General features: G+C 47.5%; 1 protein-coding gene across 2 annotated transcripts; it reads right to left on the bottom strand.

Moving 5' to 3' along the window:
• Positions 1-532: 532 nt before the first annotated feature.
• Positions 533-24,741, bottom strand: LOC137542415 (uncharacterized). Of its 2 annotated transcripts, none has more exons than XM_068264309.1 (8): positions 24,539-24,741; positions 18,109-18,361; positions 15,240-15,323; positions 14,930-15,018; positions 9,877-10,062; positions 6,345-6,482; positions 5,186-5,378; positions 533-1,650 (listed from the first exon to the last, which is right to left on the bottom strand). In XM_068264309.1, exons 1-8 carry the CDS (start codon positions 24,605-24,607, stop codon positions 1,367-1,369), a joined length of 1,296 nt encoding a protein of 431 aa, XP_068120410.1. In that variant the 5' UTR covers positions 24,608-24,741; the 3' UTR covers positions 533-1,366. The 2 variants fall into 2 exon arrangements, with proteins under 2 accessions (XP_068120410.1, XP_068120411.1); XM_068264310.1 differs by having other exon boundaries at positions 18,109-18,356; positions 24,539-24,628.
• Positions 24,742-24,978: the final 237 nt, after the last annotated feature.

The raw sequence follows: 24,978 nt of genomic DNA, 5'->3' as shown, positions 1-24,978 counted from the left end.
AATACCTGCTTTATCCCCCACAGTGTGCAGACCTCCAAATTTTATTTATTTTTTTAAATCATGCTCGGATCCCTTTAAGGTGCTCATTAAAGTGTAAATGTCGGGCATAAAATAAAAAATCAATTCTTTATTTTTATCTAGTAAACCAGTAATAGGGATGCTAACCAGGCAATCCAAACGTTAAAATCACCATTACTTTTCTTGTTGATAAATGATCATTCCCCAGTTTACCAGACTGAGACTACCTGAAATTTGGTACACACAAAGAAAGTTGCAGGGCATGCTGGGTTGTCCTTTTTTGCTTCTCTACTTTCCCCTCATACTAATGCAGCCTGATTGGCTGAAGCCTCTTTCCCTCCTGTTTTCCCCTCCCACACCTCTGTTCCTCTCTGATTGGCCAATATTTCTCATGCTGAGGCAATGCACTTTCTATAGTGAAGGGCAGGCAATGCATACACAATCAGGCAGAGGGGAGTAAGGGAGGAAATGGCATCAGGATTGGCTTCAAAATAACCACACTTAAAATGGGGAATGCAATGAAGGATTTTCTCTTTTTTTTTTACTGTAGAAAAATCACTAAAATCAAAACGTGGACAGTGCAATACATGTGTTATGTAAGTAGAGGAAGTATTTATCTACTTTTACATGTGTAAATAGTATGGCTGACAGCTCCTCTTTAACAGTGCGATTTTCAGGGAATGATAGTATTTCCGATAAGAAAAGATTGTATCAAATCAATCCACAACATTAAAAATCCAACTTGCAATCATATCTGTAATGGTTACAATCGTATCGATGGAAGAAAACTATGGTTAATGCGATTATTCAGGATCACTCAGGACCGCCAGCTTAATTTTGAAATACTATCATGAGGCAAAAAAATGGTACAGTCATTGGGAAAATTGTCCCCCAGAGCATTGTGGGAGATCAGGTGGTATTATTTTCACTACCTTCAGAATTCTCAGAAACAAACATTCCGCAGAGCTGTACCTGCCAGCAGTAAAGATGTTACAATGGTCAAAACACTGACTAAATAATCTGTAAATGAATATTGTAAAAAATAGGCAATTGTATTAAATTACGTTATTTTCCTGTAAAGGAATGGCAAGACCTTTTGCAGCTGATAAAACATTTTTTTTAAAGTTGCCTTCTTATTGGTTGCATAATCTCATGCCAGCTTGCGACGTTCCCCTTTAATTTTGTATTCTGTAGTTTAGTATCCCTCTCAGGTCAGGATCCATAAGCCGGTGGGCACCCAGTTATACAGAGTAGAAGGATATGGCTCAGATTAGGCAGGACAGAGGAATGTCACACTGGGATATCCCACAATGCCCCTCTTCCATGAGGCCTTGTCACCTCGTGTGGTTTATTTGCTGTACTTCTGCAGCACGGAGGCGAGCTTGTGGAAGGCGCTCTGGGTATCGGCAGCAGAGATGTCGCGGTGCCACACGAGGCGCACGTGCTGCGATGAGATGGGCAGAGCTTTCACCGCTACCCCTCCGCCATCTTGTTTCTCCTCTGAGGTGACGGCCCCCAGCTGTTCGCAGAGCTCCTCTCCTGCCAGTTTACCAGGGAGCGCCAGTAGCACCATATTACTCTCCACAGTGTCCGGGTCCGTGGAGCAGAGTGGGGATCGCAGCTCCTTCACCGCTGGGGAGACAAATATATACATCTATGACACGCAAAGTGTAACGCTATATACTGCGCCATGACCTCAATTCACTACGGCGGTTCAGTAAAATAATTTAAATCTGTAAAATACAGAATTGGGCATTTTACTATTTTTTCCCCCCAAATTCACTTAAAGGGAACCTTAACTGAGAGAGGTATGGATGTTTCCTTTTAAATAATACCAGTTGCCTGGCAGTCCTGCTGATCTCTTTGGCTGCAGTAGTGGCTGAATCACAGACCTGAAACAAGCATGCAGCTAATCCAGTCTGACTTCAGTCAGAGCACCTGATCTGCATGCTTGTTGAGGGGCTGTGGCCAGTGGCGTAGCTACAAACCTCTGGGCCCCGATGCGGAATCTGGATGTGCCCCCCCCCCCCCCCCACGGCAACAACAGCCCCCCTCCCCCGGCAACACCCGACGCACACACATATCCAAATCCCTATAGCCAGCTATAGGTCCCCCCAGTATAGGTAGCCAGGCATAGGTAAGCCAGTATAGTTGCCCCCGGTATAGGTTAGCCAGGTAGGTGCCTCCAGCATAAGTAGCCAGTATAGTTGCCCCCAGTATAGGTTAGATAGGCAGGCGCCGCCGGTATAGGTTAGATAGATAGGTGCCCCCAGTACAGGTTAGCTAGGTGGGTGCCTCTAATATAGGTAGCCAGAATAGTTGTCCCCAGCATAGGTTAGATAGGTAGGTGCCCCCAGTATAGGTTAGTTAGGTAGGTGCCTCCAATATAGGTAGCCAGTATAGTTGCCACCTGTATAGGCTAGCTAGGTGCCCCGAATACAGGTTAGACAAGTAAGTGCCCCCAGGTTAGATAGGTAGGTGCCCCCCAGTATAGGTTAGATGAGGTAGCTGCCCCCCAGTATAGGTTAGGTAGCTGCCCCCCAGGATAGATTAGGTAGCTTTCCCCCAGGATAGGTTAGATTAGGTAGCTGCCCCCAGGATAGGTTAGATTAGGTAGCTGCCCCCCATGTTAGATTAGGTAGCTGCCCCCCATGTTAGATTAGGTAGCTGCCCCCCAGGATAGGTTAGATTAGGTAGCTGCCCCCCCAGATAGGTTAGGTGGGTAGCTGCCCCCCAGGATAGGTTAGGTAGGTAGCTGCCCCCCCAGGATAGGTTAGGTAGGTAGCTGCCCCCCCAGGATAGGTTAGATTAGGTAGCTGCCCCCCAGGATAGGTTAGATTAGGTAGCTGCCCCCCAGGATTAGGTAGGTAGGTCCCCCCCCCATAATGAAGGGGGGAGCCGCAGCTGCGGAGAGAGCAGCCCGACCTCTCCCTCCCTTCCTCTCCCCGGGCCCCCCCCCCTTCAAATGCAGAGTGCGCGGCGCACGGAAGCGCTGTAGGCAGAACTCACCTCCGTCCCTGCGCCGCTGGTCTCCTCTCCTCCCGCTCTGTATAGATGTTGTTACACACTGCTTCCTGTTTAGCCGGAAGCAGTGTGTAACAACATCTATACAGCGAGAGGAGATCAGCGGCGCTTGGAACGCAGGGACAGAGGTGAGTTTCAGCCTACAGCGCTTCCGTGCGCGTCACTCTGCATCTGAAGGGGGGGGCCCGGGGAGAGGAAGGGAGGGAGAGGTCGGGCTGCTCTCCCCGCAGCTGCGGCTCCCCCCTTCCCAATAGCGTGCACGGGCCGCACTCAGTCCTGGCCGCACTATAAAAAGACATGGGCCCCCCCGGGCCCCTCCCCCGCCTCTTCAGGAGCCGGGCCCAGTCGCGCATGCGACCGCTGCGACCTCTATTGCTACGCCCCTGGCTGTGGCTAAAAACATTAGATGCACAGGATAAGCAGGAGAGTCGGGCAACTGGTATTATTTTAAAAGGAAAAAAACATATCCTTCTCGGTTTAGGTTCCCTTTAAATTTCCCATCATCCCCATAGCCTATTGGGCCAATTAAAGTGCAAGGATAGTGACCTTTAAAGTGACTGGACCCGCAGGGGCTCAGGGCAGGACCAGTGGAGCACTCGTTATTTGCCGGGAGAGTGGGCGTAAGTTACTGGCGCTGCGTAACAGTAGTTTACTCACGTTGTTACTCTGCGCTATCATTACTGAATCAAGCCCCGTGTGTTTATTTTAAATTTTACTTGGGGGTCGGGGGAAAATGAGTTGAAGTTACCAGGGGCTGCTAATGGTCCCCCGCAGACATCCTGTGCCCGCGCAGCCACTCACCGATGCTCCGCCCCCTGCAGACATCCTGTGCCCGCGCAGCCACTCACCGATGCTCCGCCCCCTGCAGTCATCCTGTGCCCGCGCAGCCACTCACCAATGCTCTGCCCACTGCAGACATCTTGTGCCCGAGCAGCCACTCACCGATGCTCCGCCCCCTGCAGACATCCTGTGCCCGCGCAGCCACTCACCGATGCTCCGCCCCCTGCAGACATCCTGTGCCCGCGCAGCCACTCACCGATGCTCCGCCCCCCTGCAGACATCCTGTGCCCGCGCAGCCACTCACCGATGCTCCGCCCCCTGCAGACATCCTGTGCCCGCGCAGCCACTCACCGATGCTCCGCCCCCTGCAGACATCCTGTGCCCGCGCAGCCACTCACCGATGCTCCGCCCCCCTGCAGACATCCTGTGCCCGCGCAGCCACTCACCGATGCTCCGCCCCCTGCAGACATCCTGTGCCCGCGCAGCCACTCACCGATGCTCCGCCCCCTGCAGACATCCTGTGCCCGCGCAGCCACTCACCGATGCTCCGCCCCCTGCAGACATCCTGTGCCCGCGCAGCCACTCACCGATGCTCCGCCCCCCTGCAGACATCCTGTGCCCGCGCAGCCACTCACCGATGCTCCGCCCCCTGCAGACATCCTGTGCCCGCGCAGCCACTCACCGATGCTCCGCCCCCTGCAGACATCCTGTGCCCGCGCAGCCACTCACCGATGCTCCGCCCCCCTGCAGACATCCTGTGCCCGCGCAGCCACTCACCGATGCTCCGCCCCCTGCAGACATCCTGTGCCCGCGCAGCCACTCACCGATGCTCCGGCCCCGCCTCTGGTTCACTTCTGGAATTTTAGACTTTAAAGTTTGACAACCACTGCGCCTGCGTTGCCGTGTCCTCGCTTCCCCTGATGTCACCGGGAGTGTATTGCTCAGTCCCAGTATGGTCTGGGCCTGCGCAGCTTTCTGTTGGTGGGCTCTGATCGCTGCTGGGATGTTTGTTCATTTTTTTTTTTTTTTTTTATTGGTTTTATTTAAATGTGCCTATTTTTATTTTTTCCTCCCTCCCTCCCTCCCCCCGCCAGCCAATCACAGCAATTGGCTGTCATAGGCATCAGCCTTTGACAGACCTATCGCTGTCAGTGCCTCCCCAGTAAAGCTCTGCCTTAGATCGCATCGCTGTAAATAGATGACGGAGCGGAGATGCGCACGCATGATTACGCCAATTGGCATAGAGCGATCCTGGGGCTGCCGCTGTGTGGAGTGGTCAGCAAGGGGTTAAAGTAGATCTCCCCTTTCCTCAGACCAGATTATACCTCCTGTCCTTGTGTTCGGTGCCTGCAGCAGGCCTTACCTTTGGCAAATGTCTGAGCGTTCTGATGATCCCGAGTCAAGTTTTCTCGTGCCAATCTCAATGCCACCAAACCAGCAGCGGCGAGTACGCCCGCCTGGCGCATCCCTCCCCCGAGCATCTTCCTGTTACGCCGAGCCTCTGCTATGAATTCTGCCGTCCCTCCGAGCAGCGAGCCCGCTGGGGCCCCGAGTGCCTGCAAACATCAACCCACAATATAAGTTACGGATTTATTAGAACGCCACGTGTATAGGAGAGCTTTCTGCCAGCCTATGGGTTAGTGCGGGTGTGACACAAAAAGCTCCTGCTCTGTGAAGAGTATTACTCCTGCAGCAAGGTGGGAGAGTTCTGTGGGGTCATAACAACAGTATGCCAAACAAGTGCTGCTGCCATGGTTGCAAAAAGTGAAATGTGAGGTGCCAGTTTTTGTAAACTGTAAGCTGGCTGCAATTTGAAATCGAAAGAATTCTTAATAACATTAAAATACAAAACTATTCATATGCCATACATCTAGGCTTATATAAGGGCAGTTAGGCAGTTAAAGTTGATAGGCAGTTAAAAAAACTGTCAAACTCTCACAACTGCTTGCCGCTGCCTGGCAACAGCTCACTTCCGCCTAGTAACTGCTTTCTGCTGCCTGGCAACTGCTGCTCACTGCTGCCTGGTAACAGTTTGCATCAACTCCAAATTATTAGCATCTCCATCATCAAGAGAAAGATAAGCCAATAGCGTGTGAGTGGGTGAGGCAAGCTTCTACAAATGGTGTAACGGTCAACACGACGGCAGCAGCCAATAGCGTGTTAGTGGGCAGGGCAAGTTTCTATTAACGGTGCAATGGTGAACATGGCGGCAAGGAGACCAGCCAATAGCATGTAAGGGGGCGGTGAATGCTTCTATAAACGGTGTAACGGTCAACATGGCTGCATCAAGAGCAGCCAATAGCATGTTAGTGGGTGGGGCAAGCTTCTATAAATGGCGTAACGGTCACCATGGCGGGAGCGGCCAATAGCACATGAGTGGGCAGGGCAAGTTTCTACAGTGTAGTGGTAAATGTAGCGGCAGCCAATACCGTGGGAGGGTGTGTCTGCGCAGTGCTTTCACATAAAACACCCGTAACTCGCTAGTACAGCTCTGATCTCACAGCGCAGACAGGGTAACATACCTTTGAAAGACACAGGCTGACGGAGTCACAGTATTTTACGATCTCTACTGGCTCCACCCCCAGCGATACAGCTGCATTTATCAGACGCGCTCCGTCCAGGTGGACCTTCAACCCGTAGCGATCAGCAATGTCCCGAACCTGCGGCAGAAAGGAATACGATCGGACAAAAAGAACACAGACCACAATTTACATACTAAAAATAATATGCACAATTACCCCTCCGACATGCTCATCCGAGGATACTTCTATATGGAACAGAGGCGCCAGTAGGATAAAAATTAATACAATTTTTAAAAAGTTGCTTGGAGGAAGTGGTGGGCTTGCCTCCCAAAAGCAGACACGAGATCCTGTCTTCATATAAATCAATACATTTATTATACAGTACCCCAAAAACAGTGCAACGCGTTTCGCAGGTCAAACCCGCTTCATCAGGCAAACAAAATGGGGACAACAGGATATCTGCAGTATTGAGCTTAGCGCCTCATCCGAGGATACAAATCACCAGATGTACACATGTAGTTTTACCAGACCTTTCAGAATGCCAATAAAACTTCAGCATAGAGTATAGGCCAGGCATGGGCAAACTTGGCCCTCCAGCTGTCTGGAACTACAAGTCCCACAATGCATTTGCCTTTATGAGTCATGACTGTGGCTGTCAGACTCCTGCAATGCATCGTGGGACATGTAGTTCCTCAACAGCTGGAGGGCCAAGTTTGCCCATGCCTGGTATAGAAGCTTTCACCTGTCCATTCAGCTCAACTAATGGTTGTTTAGGCAGCTGGATAGGTATATTAATTATTATCAACTTATACAGTATAGTGCTAGCATCATCCGTGTCGCTGTACAACAGCATACAGGGTAGAACAATACATAATAAACAATACAAGACAATGATGGATGCAGTACATACCTCCCAACTTTTTGGTATAAGAAAGAGGGACACTTAAAGAGAAATTGTGACCAAGAATTGAACTTCATCCCAATCAGTAGCTGATACCCCCTTTTTCCATGAGAAATCTATTCCTTTCATCAGGGGGCGCTGTATGACTGATACTGTGGTGAAGCCCCTCCCACAAGAAACTCTGAGGACCGCGGTACTCCTGGCAGTTTCCTGTCTGTGAACCTTGTTGCATTGTGGGAAATAGCTGTTTACAACTTTTTCCAACTGCCAAAACAGCATGCAGCAGCTACATCACCGGCCAGCAGTAAAAATGTCACCATGGGATAAATGTCAGAATGTAAATCAGGGATTTAAAATATATTACAATGGGTAAACACTGACTAAATCATTTATACATAATTATTGTAAAAATGAAGTACTATTTTTATTACATTATTTTCACTGGAGTTCCTCTTTAAGCCACGCCCCTGACATGCATACCATAAAGAGTTCATAAGAAAAATATGTAGTTTTACAATTCAAACGACGCTGGTCCTTTCTATCCTGGTACGGTTTCCTTCATGTTAAAGTGTACCAGAAACCATATAATATAAAAAGTGTTCTACATGCCTGGGGCTTCCTCCAGCCCCATGTGCATGGATCGCTCCCACACCGCCGTCCTCAGTCTTCTGTATCGCCGGTACCGGGTCCCATAACTTCTGCCCGTCGTGGCCAGTCTGCGTAAGAGAAGTGCGCCCTCTACTTTTTTCTGGAGTGGCTGCAGGAGAGATATGTGCTTCTCTTGTGCAGCCTGGCCGCGACGGGCAGAAGTTATGGGACCCGGTACCGGCGATACAGAAGACGGAGGATTGCGGCGTGGGAGCGATACGTGCGGATGGGGCTGGAGGAAGCCCCAGGTATGTATAACACTTTTACTTTATACGGTTTCTGGTTTCCTTTAACATTTAAAAGTAAGAATGATATCAATTTAAAACATGGGAATACAGTTTAGAGTCAGTTAAACACATTGTTCCAGTAGAAAAAAAAACATATATTTACATAGATCTGTACATCAGTCCTGAAAGAGGGACAAATGGGGAAGAAAGGGACACAGGGATTGGTTCCCAAAGGACAGTTGGGAGCTATGAAGTAAACAAATCAACTACTGATTTTTACACAGCGGTGGGGGGTATGTACACACATTACACAGGGGTGGGAGGTATGCATACCTCCCAACTTTTTGAGATGAGAAAAAGGGACACTTAAGCCATGCCCCTGCCACACCCCTGGCCACGCCCCCACCACGACTCTAGTCACGCATAACAAAGATTTCATAAGAAAAATATGTTGTTTTATCATTCAAACCACACTGGTCCTTTCTATCCTGGTTAATTTTCCTTCATAGTAACATTTTAAAATTAGTAACAAATCAATTTAAAGGTTGGGAATAAAGTTTAGAGTCAATCAATCACATTTTTAGTATATAAATATATATATTTATATAGAAAGAGGGACAAAGTCCTGAAAGAGGGACAAATGAGAGGCAAAAAGGGACAGAGGGACAGGGCTTCCAAAAAGGGACTGTCCCTCCGAAAAAGGGACAGTTGGGAGCTATGGGTATGTACACCCATTACACAGCATTGTGAGACAAAAGGGGAGAGAGCCCTGGCCAAAAGGCCTTATAGTCTAAAGGTGGATCCAAGGTGAACTTTTACTCATTGCATAATTGTGTTCCTTTCCTATTGTTTATAGGACATTCCTCAAGCCAAATACTTTTTTGTTTTAATACTCTAATTCCCCATAAACGAAATAAACCACGCCCACAGGTTTTCAGAGAGCCTTGGCAGCAGCAAGGGCTCATGGGAGCTCAGTCTGGGCAGGGGGAGGAGGAGGTGTTACTAGCCATTGATTTCAGAGACAGAGGGGAGGAGGGGGGGGATTAGGTTTTTCTTCACAGGCTGAGTGCTCAAGATACAGATAAGCTTGCCTCTTTGTAATGTTTACAAACAACATGGCTGCTGTCACTGTATCACAAGAAAAAATAATCATTTTCTATGAAATCTGTTTGCAGCTAGATTTGCTGTGTAAACTGTCTAAACTTTAGATAAGATAAATAGACAAGTTACTTGTTATAGTTCGTTTTTCATCTCGGATCCGCTTTAAGGTATAGGACAGTAGGTAAAGGGAAGCTGTGTGTGGAGTGGCAGAAATGGTGGTCAGTGGGCGGTATCCTAGGTAGGAGAGTATGCTTGCCTGAAGAGGTGAGCTTTCAGATTGCACCTTAAAAGAGTAAGTGTGGGTGAGTGGCGGATATGTTTAGGGAGGGAGTTCCATAGGAGGGGAGAGGATGGAGAGAAATCTTGTAAGCGGGAGTGAGAAGGGTTGACCAGAGGAAGACAGGAGAATATTGTTAGTAGAGTGGAGATTGCGTGTAGGATGGTATCTGGAAATAAGTTCATTTAGCTAGGAAGGAGCTAGGTTGTGGAATATCTGATTGGTGGCTAGTAGCTTTTATTTGCTAGCACTTCCTGTGGTCAGAAGAGAATTTTCCACTGTTTTTTTCCCCCACTCTAACAGTTCTCATTAATCACATAAAATATGGGCGTGTATTTGGGTTTCCTGGCCCCGGTACGGATAGCTTAGCATACCCACCTCCTTCATGTAGGACAGCGGCAGGACGCGGCCACCCATGCGGTTGTGAGTGTTCTCGAGGCAGATGAGACGGGTCTTTGCAAAGTGCACATCGGGGTATCCATGCTGGATCTGCCGCTCCAGGTCCTGCAGGTCCAGGCGTCCGTCTGGCAGCGTTTTCACCGAGCGGGGGAGAACTCCGGCCACCTGCAGCAACACAAAGGGATTGATCATTGGGAAGCAGCTCAAATCTCTGTAAGGGCCTCGTTCACACTAGGGGCGTTTTCTGCCTTTTTTCAAGCGCCCACAAAACGCTTGTGCAATGGTTCTTTATGAGAAAGTTCACAGCTGAGCGGTTCATTTCCAATCCGCTCAGCAAAGCGCTGCCTGTACAATTTTTGGGGCGTTCTTGCTATAACGGAAGATATAGGAAAAACGCAAAACGTTCAACAAAATCACTTTGTGCGGCGATTGCGTTCGCGTTTTTAAGAATAAATATTGTATTTATGCTTTTCTGGACACACAAAAGAAAAAAAGCGAAGCCTATCTGGGCTATTTTCCTGAAGTAATTCGAACTAGTCAAATCTCTTGTGAAAAAAAAAGCTAGCTTTATTATTGCAAGCATGAGTCCATTAAAAACAATTAAAACATAGAATTCTCCCAGATATCGCCAATTACCAATACATAGTGATTAATTAAATAATTCATAAATCATTCACTGGATCAAACAGACGCCACAATTATTTATATGTGTATTGCACTATCACCATTCAGTCATAAAAAAGTGTCCTGTGCCGTAAACATAAATACAAAAAAGCTGCGTACATGCCCATGTCCCCACATGAAAAAGCGCAGACGTGTGCATACACACATATATGCAAAATCCAAACAACCCACTGAGAATTAATCAGTCAGCCTGCTGCGTAATCAGCAGTTCAGGATTACAATTACCCCCGATAACAGCTCTGGTTCAGCCCCTCAAATTCTGCTTCCTATCAAACCTGATTTTTCATGTTAGTCAATTTTCTTCATTATCTGAAATAGCTCCAATTTGGTTCTGGCGATATTCTTGAAGTTATATAAACTAGCCACTAGATGGCAGCACAGTCTCATTCTCAAACTTTTTTCCCTCTTTAAAAAAAAAAAAAAAAAAAAAAGTGTACCGAGGCAAATATGGAGAGAGAAAGAGAATGGTTCAGAAAAAGATGCTTACCGAAGGAGAGAAAAACCTCTATAAAGGGGCCCATACACCTAACGATTTTCCCGCCGATATACAGCAGTTTCGATCACTGTGATCGAATCTGCTGTGAAATCGTTGCGCAAACGCTGTCAGAACGATTGATTTCCGTCCGAAATCAATCGTTCCCATCGATCCGTCCATGCGGAACATTTTGCTCAATCGCCGGCGGGTCGGGAGTGCGTCGATAGCGGCGTGCAAATGACCGACGCTAGTGGCAATACATTACCTGCTCTGGCTGGCGCGACTCCCCTTCTCCGCGCTAGTCTCTGGGTCCGGCTGGCTTCACTGAACTTCCTGTCCCGGCAGGAAGTTTAAACAGTAGAGCGCCCTCTACTGTTTAAATTTCCCCCGGCAGGAAGTTCAGTGAAGCCAGCCGGACCCGGAGACCAGCGCGGAAAAGAAGACAGCGGAGACCGGGGGAGTCGCGCCAGCCAGAGCAGGTAATGTATGCAGGGGGGGGGGGGGGGGGGAAGGCGGCAGCTTCACAGACTGTGATAAGGGACCTATCTGTTGGTCGATCTGATGGCAAATCGACCAGTGTATGGCTACCTTAAAGGTGGCCGCACACCTTACAATTTTTAAAATATCTGTTCAATTTAAGAATTGCAATCAATTTTTCTGACTGATTGTAACATTTCACTCACACATCTTCAATTTTCCCCAATTATGATAAAAATGATTGGACACCGAGAAAGTTGCTAGGGTGTGTATATTAATAAATTGACAATCTCATGCACACCATACAAGAGGCGCGTGGCCTTGATGTGATTGGATCACGCTCGGCGACGGGGGATCGGAGGACGCAGCGCGGGAGCAGGGGGGGGGGGGGGGGGGGTTGCGCTCGTTAGGATCCAGAGGCCTCCCTCAGCTATGCACATACCGAGAGATAAGATGGCATAAAACAACCACAAGTGCAGTAGACTTTGGGGACACATCATTTAAAGATCGCGCGTAGCTCTGTACACACTGCTGAAGGGGAACGATTAGAAGTGATCTGTCATGTTGGTCGTTCAAAATGCTGGAATATCGTTGTGGATTCCTTTATCATCTTCTTAAAGGCGCAGTACACTCCGGAAGTGGACCTGATAGCTGCGCTCACGCAGGCAAAGTGGAGGACGACCTCGAGGTCGGACTCTGCATTGCCGGGACCCCGGGCCGGCAGCTAGGAGCGGAGCTGCAGCATGGGACGTGTTGGCAGCAAGGGGCTGGAGGAAGCCCAGGGTAAGGAGATTGCAGGGAGGCTTTTTTTGGCTGATAACTACCTTAAAAGGACCTCTGTCGTGAAAATCCTAACATTTTAAATACATGTAAACATATACAAATAAGGAGCATGTTTCTTCCAGAGTAAAATGCGCCATAAATTACTTTTCTCCTATGTTGCTGTCACTTACAGTAGGTAGTAGAAATCTGACATTACCGATAGAGATTTTGGACTAGCCCAGCTTCTCATGGGGGGGTTCTCAGGGTTTTCTTTACTTTTAAAAGCACTTAGTGAATGGCAGTTGTTCTGTGGAACTGCCAAAAAAAAAAGTGTGCAGCGAGCAGGGAGGCTGGCCAGCATCTTTGGCCAGCATGCTGAGAATCCTCCATGAAGAGATGGACTAACCCAAAACCTGTCTGTAATGTCAGATTTCTACTACCTACTATACAGTGGTGTGAAAAACTATTTGCCCCCCTCCTGATTTCTTATTCTTTTGCATGTTTGTCACACTTAAATGTTTCTGCTCATCAAAAAACGTTAACTATTAGTCAAAGATAACATAATTGAACACAAAATGCAGTTTTAAATGACGGTTTTTATTATTTAGTGAGAAAAAAAACTCCACGATCTTGGGTGCTGCAGCAGGACAATGACCCAAAGCACACCAGCAAATCCACCTCTGAATGGCTGAAGAAAAACAAAATGAAGACTTTGGAGTGGCCTAGTCAAAGTCCTGACCTGAATCCTATTGAGATGTTGTGGCATGACCTTAAAAAGGCAGTTTATGCTAGAAAACCCTAAAATAAAGCTGAATTACAACAATTCTCCAAAGATGAGTGGGCCCAAATTCCTCCAGAGCGCTGTAAAAGACTCATTGCAAGTTATCGCAAACGCTTGATTGCAGTTATTGCTGCTAAGGGTGGCCCAACCAGTTATTAGGTTCAGGGGGCAATTTCTTTTTCACACAGGGCCATGTAGGTTTGGAGTTTTTTTTCCTCACTAAATAATAAAAACCATCATTTAAAACTGCATTTTGTGTCCAATTATGTTATCTTTGACTAATAGTTAAAGGTTTTTGATGAGCAGAAACATTTAAGTGTGACAAACATGCAAAAGAATAAGAAATCAGGAAGGGGGCAAATAGTTTTTCACACCACTGTAAGTGACAGCAACACAGGAGAAAAGTAATTTATGGCTCTTTTTACTCTGAAAGAAATGAATTTATTATGTATGTGTTTTAAATTTTAAGATTTTTGTGACAGTCCCTCTGTCTGTGCTTTGGATTTTCAAATGATATCGGAAAGGGGAGCGTTTCATCATTTGTTTTTAGCTATTTTTTCTCCCCGTGTGTTTGAGGCTCTAGACACTTTCCTCAGTATTCAGAAGCTTCTTGATAACCCACACGTTTCCCCACCCCCCTTAGGCTCAGGAAGGATCGGAGAGAGCTCCCCCTACTGAGGTAAGTATGTTTTTTCTTGTTTAGGTTATGCCAGGGACTCTTCCGCTCCGCAGCAGCATATAGTGGCCATTAAAGAGACTGAAGCGACATTAAAAATTGCTTTTTAACTTATAATCAACATGGACATGTTTGCTCCTGCTAAAACGCAGCTATCCCGCGGCTGAACGAGGGGTCTTTACCCCCCAAATACCCCCCTGCAAAATCCACAACCAACTTGGTCGTAGATTTTGCTCTTCCTGGAGGCAGAGCTAATGGCTGTAGCTCTGTCTCCATGCGCGTCTATCAGCCGCGGACCTCCGCCTCTCCCCCGCCCCTCTCAGTGAAGGAAGACAGAGGGACGGGAAGAGGCGGCGATCAGCGCTCATAGACACATTGAGAGGCAGAGCTGCAGACATTAGCCCTGCCTCAACAGGAAGCAATCCCCGGGCACTACGGATGGGATTTGGGGGGTAAAGACCCCTTGTTCAGCCGCGGGATAGCGGCGTTTTAGCTGGGGCAAACATGCCCATGTTGATTATAAGGTAAAAAGCGATTTTTAATGTCGCTTCAGAGTCTCTTTAAAGCCTGTAAGACAGGGGTCTCAAACTCAATTTACCTGGGGGCCGCAGGAGGCAAAGTCAGGATGAGGCTGGGCCGCATAAGGAATTTCACAATCGCCACCTCTGCCCGCCCCTCTCACTCTTCCTTCACAGAGAGGGGCGGGGAGAGGCGGCGATCCGTGCGGTGATTGACGTCAGGAGGGGCAGAGCTGAAGCTGAAAGCTCTGCCCCTTCCAGGAAATGCCAGCGGATTGCCCCCCTGGGCGATTTGGGGGCTCTGCAGCCCTCGTTTAGCGGTGGGGATGTGGCGGATTACTTGGGAGCACTAAAGCAAACTATAAGGAAGCTTTTGCCGGCGCGGGCCACAAAATATTGTATCGAGGGCCGCAAATGGCCCGCGAGTTTGAGACCCCTGCCGTAAGACATGCCACATTGCTATGCGACGCCATAGACGTGCCCCGGGTGTCTCCGAAGTAACGCACAAGCTGCAGGGTATTCCCACGCAACTTCAGGAAGAGCGCTTGAAGTGGCGTTTTTTTTTTCTCCCTCTGGTCGCACAGCTGCTATAACACACGGTGCAACTTACCGGGTATCGCCTCCGCAGCTCATTAGTGTGAAAGGACCCTCATACTCACCTGCGCTGCCCCTCCTTGTTCATAAAAGTATAAGTGAGACTGATCTCCCACCAGGACCTCCGAGCCTCGGACCCGACAGTGAGTCATGACTGCAAGAAGGGAGAACGTCACTCAGACCAGCCAAAAATGTAATGATGATAATAATAATAACAACATACCTCCCAACTTTTTGAGATTAAAAAGAGGGACACTTAAGCCACGCCCCTAATCACACCCCTGATCACGCCCAGTCACACCTCTAATCATGCATACCATGAAGATTTCATAAGAAATATTTTATTTTATAATAATAATAATCCAGGACACTCACTTGACACCAGATTCCCCATCGTGCCGGTCGTCACAAACAGAGCGTCTTCCATTCCGAAGATCTGAGCGGCGCGGCGCTGAATCTCTGCGGACGATAAATATAATCGATATGTCACAGACAGCAGCACTTACAATACACACCTGTGCCAGGAGAGTAGCATGCTGTGCGCTCAAGCAAACTGTAACGAGAGGGATATGGAGGCTGCCATATTTATTTCCTTTTAAGCAATACCAGTTGCCTGGCTGTCATGCTGATCCTCTGTCTCGAAAGGCGCATACGCACGCCATATTTCTACAAACGACGTGTCTGCCAGACCCTTTGGCTGGGTGGATGTTCTGCCAATGGTAGCATGTGTGTACGCGCTGTCAGCAGACTGATCAGGCTGTTTCTGAGCGATCCGCTGAGCGGTCTTATCAGTCTGCCGACATCGCGTACACACGTGCTACCGTCGGCAGAACGTCCGCCCAGCAGGAGGGTTTGGCGGACCCGTCGTTTGAGGAAATATGGCGTGTGTACGCGCCTTAATACTCTTAGCCATAGACCCTGAACAAGCATGCAGCAGGTCGGGTGTTCCGGACATTGTCAGATCTGACAAGATTAGCTGCACGCTTGTTTCTGGTGTGATTCAGACAATACTGCAGCCAAATAGACCAGCAGGGCAGCCAGGCAACTGGTATTGTTTAAAAGGAAATAATTATGGCAGCCCCCATATCCCTTTCACTTCAGTTGTCCATTAAAGTCGCACTATGTACTAATTGCATCCGCAGAATATGCAGGGCAGAAGCCAACTGCACCGCCTCTTTACGTATGGTTTACATATGAACAGAGGTGCCACGTGTTGCTGTCCTATGTCCCCAGGAAAGGGGAGCAGCAGCACCCAAAGTACAATCACTGTGCAGAAGCGCTGCAACTGCACCCCGGGGTGGGGGAGAAGGGGTGGAACGCAGACAGCACCTCCCCCAGCCTGGTCACCGCCCCGGGAGAGGCGTCCACAGTCACCCCCCTAATGAGCAGAATCTCTGCCTCTTGCAAACATTGTGCAGCTGCTGAAAAATGCAAATTAGATTTTACGCCATCATACCTCCCAACTTTTTGAAATGAGAAAGAGGGACACTTAAAGCCACGCCCCTGCCACATCCCTGATCACGCCCCCGCCACAGCCCTAGTCACACATGCCATAAAGATTTCATAAGAAAAATATGTTGTTTTATAATTCAAACCACACTGGTCCTTTCTATCCTGGTTCATTTTCCTTCATATTAACATTTTAAAATTAGTAATATAATCAATTTAAAGGATGGGAATAAAGTTTAGAGTCAAACATTTTTTAAGAAGAAAAACAATATATATTTACATAGAAAGAGGGACAAAGTGCTGAAAGAGGGACAAATGAGGAGGAAAGAGGGACAGTAGGGAGCTGATGGTGTAATGGTTAAGGGCTCTGCCTCTGACACAGGAGACCAGGGTTCGAATCTCGGCTCTGCCTGTTCAGTAAGCCAGCACTAATTCAGTAGGAGACCTTCGGCAAGTCTCCCTTACACGGCTACTGCCAATAGAGCGCGCCCTAGTGGCTGCTGCTCTGCTCTGGCGCTTTGAGTCCGCAAGGAGAAAAGCGCAATATAAATGTTATTTGTCTTGTCTTGTCTTGAGCTATGCGCTATAAGTCAGGGGCTGCTTATTTATAACTACAAATTATGAGGACACCCCCCCCCCCCCCCCCCCAGCAAAAGTTTGATGGGCCTCCCAAATGGTCACACCCCTTCCCTTGCCTACCCCTGGTGCCCCTCCCAGCCTGGGGTGGGCCCGTCTCACAAGGGACATAACACAAGTGTAGCCATCATCATCTTCACACCCATAACACGTGTAGCCACAAAACTCCTGATCTGCAGCATGGACCCCGTAGCAGAGGGAATGAAGCAGTAGTTGGGGGCCCCTGTACAGCTCTGAGCCCCCCCTGCGGTCACACAGGCTGCTCCCCTGTAGTAGTGGTGGCAGCACTTAGGGGGAGCCACCTGCACCGACCCCCCCCCCCCCCCCCCCCCCCGCCTATCTATCTGTTTTACCTGACTGGAAATGTACACCTTTTATATATAGGTGTACCAGGCCTACCGCCACTTAGCGACAGGAAGAGGAAGTGCCGTTGGTTTCGGTCCTGCGGATTTGCAGAAAGGTTTTTCTGCAGATCTTTTGCAACTAACAATACACAGCGCTGTCACTCTACACACAGGTCAGATGCCATACAGGAAACACAAACATCATATGTCACATCAGTCATTCTGTTTGCTTTACTCAAGTTCCTTAAAATAACACACGTTATGCAGGTGTGCTGAGGAAGCATAACACACAAGGCCCGGGTCTCGGAGTACAAACATCCACTGAGTGCCCTACAGAGAGTCGCAGAGTTATTATTTATTGGATTTAGACAAGACACAGAACATTTATATTGTGCTTTTCTCCTGGCATAACAAAGCACCAGAGCTGCAGCCACTGGGACGCGATCTATAGGCAGTAGCAGCGTTAGGGAGTCTTGCCCAAGGTCTCCTTACTGAAAGGAGAACAGGAACTGAACAGGAAGAGCTGAGATTCAAACCCAGGTCTCCTGTGTCAGAGGCAGAGTCCTTAACCACACTATCCAGCCACAAAAATCTCCTAACTAATCCAATCGGATTGATGGGATTGATCCCAAAATTGGATCGATTTAGTTGTCCCAAACATTCACTTCCATTCATTCATATGAATAATCGTTTATAAACGATCGTTTGCCAAATTGTAACGTTAGTGGCCACCAATATACTAGGGAGACCCAATCGATAATTAGCAATAGTGGTTCAGTCATTTCTAGCTATGGTAAGTTGCTGCACTTACTGACCGTTTACAGTGGGGTCTTCTCCGAACACGTCGTCCCCGACCTCAGCCTCGGCCATCGCTCTCCTCATCTCAGCACATGGCTTGGTGACAGTGTCACTGCGCAGGTCTATCACCGCCGATGCCGGGGCGCCCTCCTTGCCTTCTGTGCTGGTATACATGGTGCGGACGGGTGCAGCCAGCACTGGATGACGCACGCTGGCGGTCGCTGCAGGTCCTCGGAAACGCTGACACCGCAATCCCAGGAGGTTTCTACGCTTTTAGGAGACATATACAAAAACAAACATATAAATAAAATGACACATACTGTAAGGCCTGGTTCACACTGGCAGGAAAAAAAACGTCTATTGGTGGATCAGAAGGGAATGGATCGGACCGGATGCAAATGGATCCAATGTAAACCTATAGATCCGTTCACACAGATCTGTTCTGCACGATCCGCAAGTTTCCTCCTGTAGGAATTTTCCGGACCGCTGAGCCCAGCGAAAAGGAAACGGAAGGGTAATGAGAGAATGGACCATTCTGAGAGGCAATATCCACTTTGGGGGTGGGGAGGCTGGAGCAAGGGGGAGGGGGGGGGGGGGGGAATGTGGGGAAACGGAACGGAAGCAGCGGAACGGAAACATAGTAGCAACAGAGTGAAAACGAATTTGATCGACCGGTGATCAGATCCGTTTTCTCAAGTGTGCAGGTGTGAACCAGGCCTAATACTGTAATAATACATACACTGTTTTTTTCAGATGCAATAAAGAACTTCATCCTGCAACATGAGACCTCAGGTAGGGGGTAATCCGGAACTTTCCAAGCGGCTTAGTCATTACCTGATGGCTGATTAATTAATCAAGCTGCCAGTTAATTAATAATCATTGACATGTAAATCTGTGTCACCCGGGCAAAGTTCTGGCTCTATCCATCATATCTCGCGCTAATTCCAGTTCCTTTAGGTCAGAAAATCGCATGCGTGTAATAAAGGCGCCTGGAAAAGCTGGGCGCAGTGGATTGTAGAATATCGCACAATTTAGGGCCTGTACACACCGGCTGCGTTCTGCTGCAATTTTATTTTATTTATAAAGCGCCAAAATATTATGATTCAGATTAAGAATCACGATTCAGATTTTAGAATCTACTGCGATTTTTAATAGCGAAGCCTTCATGAAAATAAAGCAAATCGCAAGGAGCTATACACAGTGGTGCCATGTAATTTTAGAAAATCGCAGTCGCAGGACTTGCAGTGCTTTTTGAGCACTTGCGTTTCTGAAGTGTTGGAAAAACGCAATGGATACGATCGCAAACACAAAGGCAATGCATGTGATCGCAAACACACGCAATGCATGTGATCGCAAACACAAAGGCAATGCATGTGATCGCAAACACAAACGCAATGCATGTGATCGCAAACACAAACGCAATGTATGTGGTCGCAAACACAAACGCAATGCATGTGATCGCAAACACAAAGGCAATGCATGTGATCGCAAACACAAAGGCAATGCATGTGATCGCAAACACACGCAATGCATGTGATCGCAAACACAAAGGCAATGCATGTGATCGCAAACACAAAGGCAATGCATGTGATCGCAAACACACGCAATGCATGTGATCGCAAACACAAAGGCAATGCATGGGATCGCAAACACAAACGCAATGCATGTGATCGCAAACACAAACGCAATGCATGGGATCGCAAACACAAACGCAATGCATGTGATCGCAAACACAAACGCAATGCATGGGATCGCAAACACAAACGCAATGCATGTGATCGCAAACACAAACGCAATGCATGTGATCGCAAACACAAACGCAATGCATGTGATCGCAAACACAAACGCAATGCATGTGATCGCAAACACAAACGCAATGCATGTGATCGCAAACACAAACGCAATGCATGGGATCGCAAACACAAACGCAATGTATGTGATCGCAAACACAAACGCAATGCATGTGATCGCAAACACAGACGCAATGCATGTGATTGCAAACACAGACGCAATGCATGTGATCGCAAACACAAACGCAATGCATGTGATCGCAAACACAAAGGCAATGCATGTGATCGCAAACACAAAGGCAATGCATGTGATCGCAAACACAAAGGCAATGCATGTGATCGCAAACACAGACGCAATGCATGTGATCGCAAACACAAACGCAATGCATGTGATCGCAAACACAAACGCAATGCATGTGATCGCAAACACAAACGCAATGCATGTGATCGCAAACACAAACGCAATGCATGTGATCGCAAACACAAAGGCAATGCATGTGATCGCAAACACACGCAATGCATGGGATCGCAAACACAAAGGCAATGCATGTGATCGCAAACACAAAGGCAATGCATGTGATCGCAAACACAGACGCAATGCATGTGATCGCAAACACAGACGCAATGCAAGTGATCGCAAACACAAACGCAATGCATGTGATCGCAAACACAGACGCAATGCATGTGATCGCAAACACAAACGCAATGCATGCGATCGCAAACACAAACGCAATGCATGTGATCGCAAACACAAACGCAATGCATGCGATCGCAAACACAAACGCAATGCATGGGATCGCAAACACAAAGGCAATGCATGTGATCGCAAACACAAACGCAATGCATGTGATCGCAAACACAGACGCAATGCATGGGATCGCAAACACAAACGCAATGCATGGGATCGCAAACACAAAGGCAATGCATGTGATCGCAAACACAGACGCAATGCATGTGATCGCAAACACAGACGCAATGCATGTGATCGCAAACACAAACGCAATGCATGTGATCGCAAACACAAACGCAATGCATGTGATCGCAAACACAGACGCAATGCATGTGATCGCAAACACAAACGCAATGCATGCGATCGCAAACACAAACGCAATGCATGCGATCGCAAACACAGACGCAATGCATGTGATCGCAAACACAAACGCAATGCATGTGATCGCAAACACAAAGGCAATGCATGTGATCGCAAACACAAACGCAATGCATGGGATCGCAAACACAGACGCAATGCATGTGATTGCAAACACAAACGCAATGCATGTGATCGCAAACACAAAGGCAATGCATGTGATCGCAAACACAAACGCAATGCATGTGATCGCAAACACAAACGCAATGCATGCGATCGCAAACACAAAGGCAATGCATGTGATCGCAAACACAAACGCAATGCATGTGATCGCAAACACAGACGCAATGCATGGGATCGCAAACACAAACGCAATGCATGTGATCGCAAACACAAACGCAATGCATGCGATCGCAAACACAAAGGCAATGCATGTGATCGCAAACACAAACGCAATGCATGTGATCGCAAACACAAAGGCAATGCATGTGATCGCAAACACAAACGCAATGCATGTGATCGCAAACACAAACGCAATGCATGTGATCGCAAACACAAACGCAATGCATGTGATCGCAAACACAAAGGCAACGCATGCGATCGCAAACAAACGCAATGCATGTGATCGCAAACACAAAGGCAACGCATGCGATCGCAAACACAATGGCAATGCATGTGATCGCAAACACAAAGGCAATGCATGGGATCGCAAACACAGACGCAATGCATGTGATCGCAAACACAGACGCAATGCATGTGATCGCAAACACAGACGCAATGCATGTGATCGCAAACACAGACGCAATGCATGTGATCGCAAACACAATGGCAATGCATGTGATCGCAAACACAAAGGCAAGTGAGGACAGGTCTAATCTCCTCACCTGCCTATACAGTGGTTGCCTGAGCGGTAACCCATGTTTGTGAGTATATTCATCTCACTTATTCATTTCCCTTCGTATCTCTGACATACTTCACCATATTGGGCTCTCGATATCTCTCTTTTCTACAAACGCAATGCATGTGATCGCAAACACAAATGCAAGCGCTCAAAAAAACGCTGTATGCACTGAGATGGCAATTTTCGCTCCTTGCGATTTACTTTATTTTCATGAAGGCTTTGCGATTCAAAAATCGTATGGGATTGTAAAATCGCAGTGCAACGCAGCCAGTGTGTAAAGGGCATTTATTATAGTAAAATATTGGTAATATCTTTACCGATATTTTACTGTGACATAACCTATCCCTAATCTCACACAGAGCCCTCTGTCTACCGATACCTAAACCTACCTAAGACGAACCCTTAGGCCTCTTTCACAGTAGGACGTTGCTTTTTGATGCGACGTTAAAGTCGCAACGCAAATTACAAGGCGACGCACCCAAAAAGTCGCAACGCAACTTAAAGCCCCATTATCGTTGCATACTGTAGAGCATACAGGCAATGAAAAGTATGCTTCCAAGTAATTACTGAGCATGTGCAAACAGTCCAACGCAGTTAATAACGTGTATAACGCACAGCATGCAGCACTTTCTAATAATGCTACACGTTACACACAAACGCAACGTGTGCACTGTGAATGTCGCACAGACTTAGCATTGCTGTGCGTTAGTCTGCGCTGAAACATTTTTTAACGTGCGACTTTAACATCCCACTGTGAAAGAGGCCTCAAGGGACAACTGTAACGAGAGAGATATGGAGGCTGCCAGGTTTCCTTTTAAGCAATACCAGTTGCCTGGCTATCCTGCTGATCCTCTGCCTCTAATACTTTCACCCATAGCCCCAGAACAAGCATGCAGCAGATCAGGTGTTTCTGACATTATTGTCAGATCTGACAGGATTAGCTGCATGCTTGTTTCTGGTGTGATTCAGACACTACTACAACTAAAGAGATCAGCAGGGCTGCCAGGAAACTGGCATGGTTTAACAGGAAATAAATATGGCAGCCTCCATATTCTTCTCACTTCAGTTGTCCTTTAACACCCCTAGCACCCAATAATATAGCGGACATGAGTCTTCTTGCTATGCAAACTGCAGCTTTGCATAGCCGGAAGACTCGGCGGCCGCTGTTTTGTCGGGAGAAATTTCTTTACATTCCCACAAATCGCAGCTCTTGAAATGGGCACCTGCCTTTTCCTTACTTTGCAGGAAAAAATGACATTTAACGGACAACTGAAGTAAGAAGAATATGTAGGCTGCCATATTTGTTTCTTTTTAAACAATACCAGTTGCCTGGCAGTCCTGTTGATCTCTTTGGCTGCAGTAGTGTCTGAATAACACCAGAAACAAGCATGCAGCTAGTCTTTTCAGATCTGACAATAATGTCAGAAACACCTGATCTGCTGCATGCTTGTTCAGGGGCTATGGCTAATAGTATTAGAGGCAGATGATCAGCAGGGCTGCCAGGCAACTGGTATTGCTTAAAAGGAAAAAAAATATGGCAGCCTCCATATCTCTTTCGTTGCAGCCCAAACATAACCCACCGATAATTGTCTGATCCATTTCAGACAGGTTATCGATTGAAAGTGTGATCAGGCAATTATCGTTAGAATAGGAACGACTGTTAACCTACATTTGCATGAGCGTCCCGCTCCCATTTGTCCGCTGTCTGTCCAGCGCTACGAACGTTCCTGTACAGAACCGTTACGCATCACATCATCCACAGATGTCAGTCGTTCATCAGGAATCGTTATGTTTATACGCAATGACTTTTATCCAACTAGCATGTGCTGGCTTTTGATAGATTAGACACTTAATTTGACACAATCATCAAATAACAAGGAGGGTATTCCTGATTGATTTTTGATCAATCTATCAATCAAACAGTGATTGGGTTTTGTCTGTCCTTTGAGCAAAGGGATCAGCGACTGTACTGCATTGAGCGAAACGAAGCTTGCCGCGTTGTTCCAATCGATTCACGGACAGAATTCTACCGGAGTGATAAAAATCGAGGCAGTAAAGTGATTGAGATTCCCTCGTTGATTCACGATTGTTTCTCCACCGTGCACGACCAACTTTAGCGCAGTTTGTGCATTTCTGCAGTAAAGAGAGAACTCTGACCTCCGAGCTTCTCCCTGGCAGCTGGCGTAAGGGCTGGTGCATACCAAATATCGTTAAGCATAATCGCAAACGCTTAGCGATTTTTGAAGCGATTTGCAGTAGCGATTCCAGGCACGTGCCTAGCGAATTTTTTGTGTATGTCTAGCGATTTTTGGAGCGTTTTGGTTTAGCAATTTTACACTTCTCGTACATTTTGATCTGAAAATGAACAGCTTTCTAATAAAAAAACTAGCAAAATCGCTCTGTTCAGCGCTTTTTAGAGCGATTTTCCACTTTCCTCTACTTTACGTTGAAGTGTAATCGCCTCCGAAATGCTGCAGGGCCCGCGTTTGCGTTTGGACAAAAATCACATCGCTCTGGTGTAAAGAAGCCCATATACATTAGCCAAGCGCTTTTCGAAATGCTGGCGATTTTAAAAACGCTCAGAAGCGCTCTTGGTGTGCACCAGCCCTCAGTGGCACTAACAGCCCTGAGAAGTATATAAAATATGACTTATACGATATATACAATACCCAGATGTTGCCTGCGGCGCGTCTGCACAGGAGCCTCGCTGCCACAGCCCTGCTCACTTCTGCTGACATCTATATTGCACAGGAAATGGGATATTATGGAGTTTGGACAGTCTGAGCAGCTGGATACCAACAGGCAGCTGAATCTTTAACCATTTCCCAGCATGCATCAGTCTGAGACTTCCATAGGTTTAGTACTCCATTTCCCAGCGTGCATCATGGTGACACTACATTCCCCAGCATGCATCATGGTGACACTCCATTTCCCAGCATGCTGCGGGAGACCTGCCTGCAAACAGAAGAGGGAGGGGGAGCAAAGCAGGATTAAAAGTGACAGGACACATAAAGCGGATGAGCCTTGGCTCTGCGTCAGGCGGTTTTATTGGATGACTTGGATTTAGTCTGTCCGCAGTGACATCCTGACCGCAGCGTAATAAGGTGAC

This window comes from Hyperolius riggenbachi, chromosome 12 (genome assembly GCF_040937935.1).
Source record: "Hyperolius riggenbachi isolate aHypRig1 chromosome 12, aHypRig1.pri, whole genome shotgun sequence".
Classification (NCBI taxonomy): Eukaryota; Metazoa; Chordata; class Amphibia; order Anura; family Hyperoliidae; genus Hyperolius; species Hyperolius riggenbachi.
Note: the sequence above shows the minus strand (reverse complement) of the source record. Positions and strands in the feature narration are given on the sequence as shown.

Coding starts and splice junctions, on each gene's coding strand:
- LOC137542415 (XM_068264309.1), bottom strand. CDS start 24,607: ATGTCAGCAGAAGTGAGCAGGGCTGTGGCAGCGAGGCTCCTGTGCAGA. Junction 15,324..18,108: donor AGAAGACCCCACTGTAAACG/GTCAGTAAGTGC, acceptor TATCGTCCGCAG/AGATTCAGCGCCGCGCCGCT. Junction 10,063..14,929: donor AACAAGGAGGGGCAGCGCAG/GTGAGTATGAGG, acceptor GTGTTGCTGCAG/GTGGCCGGAGTTCTCCCCCG.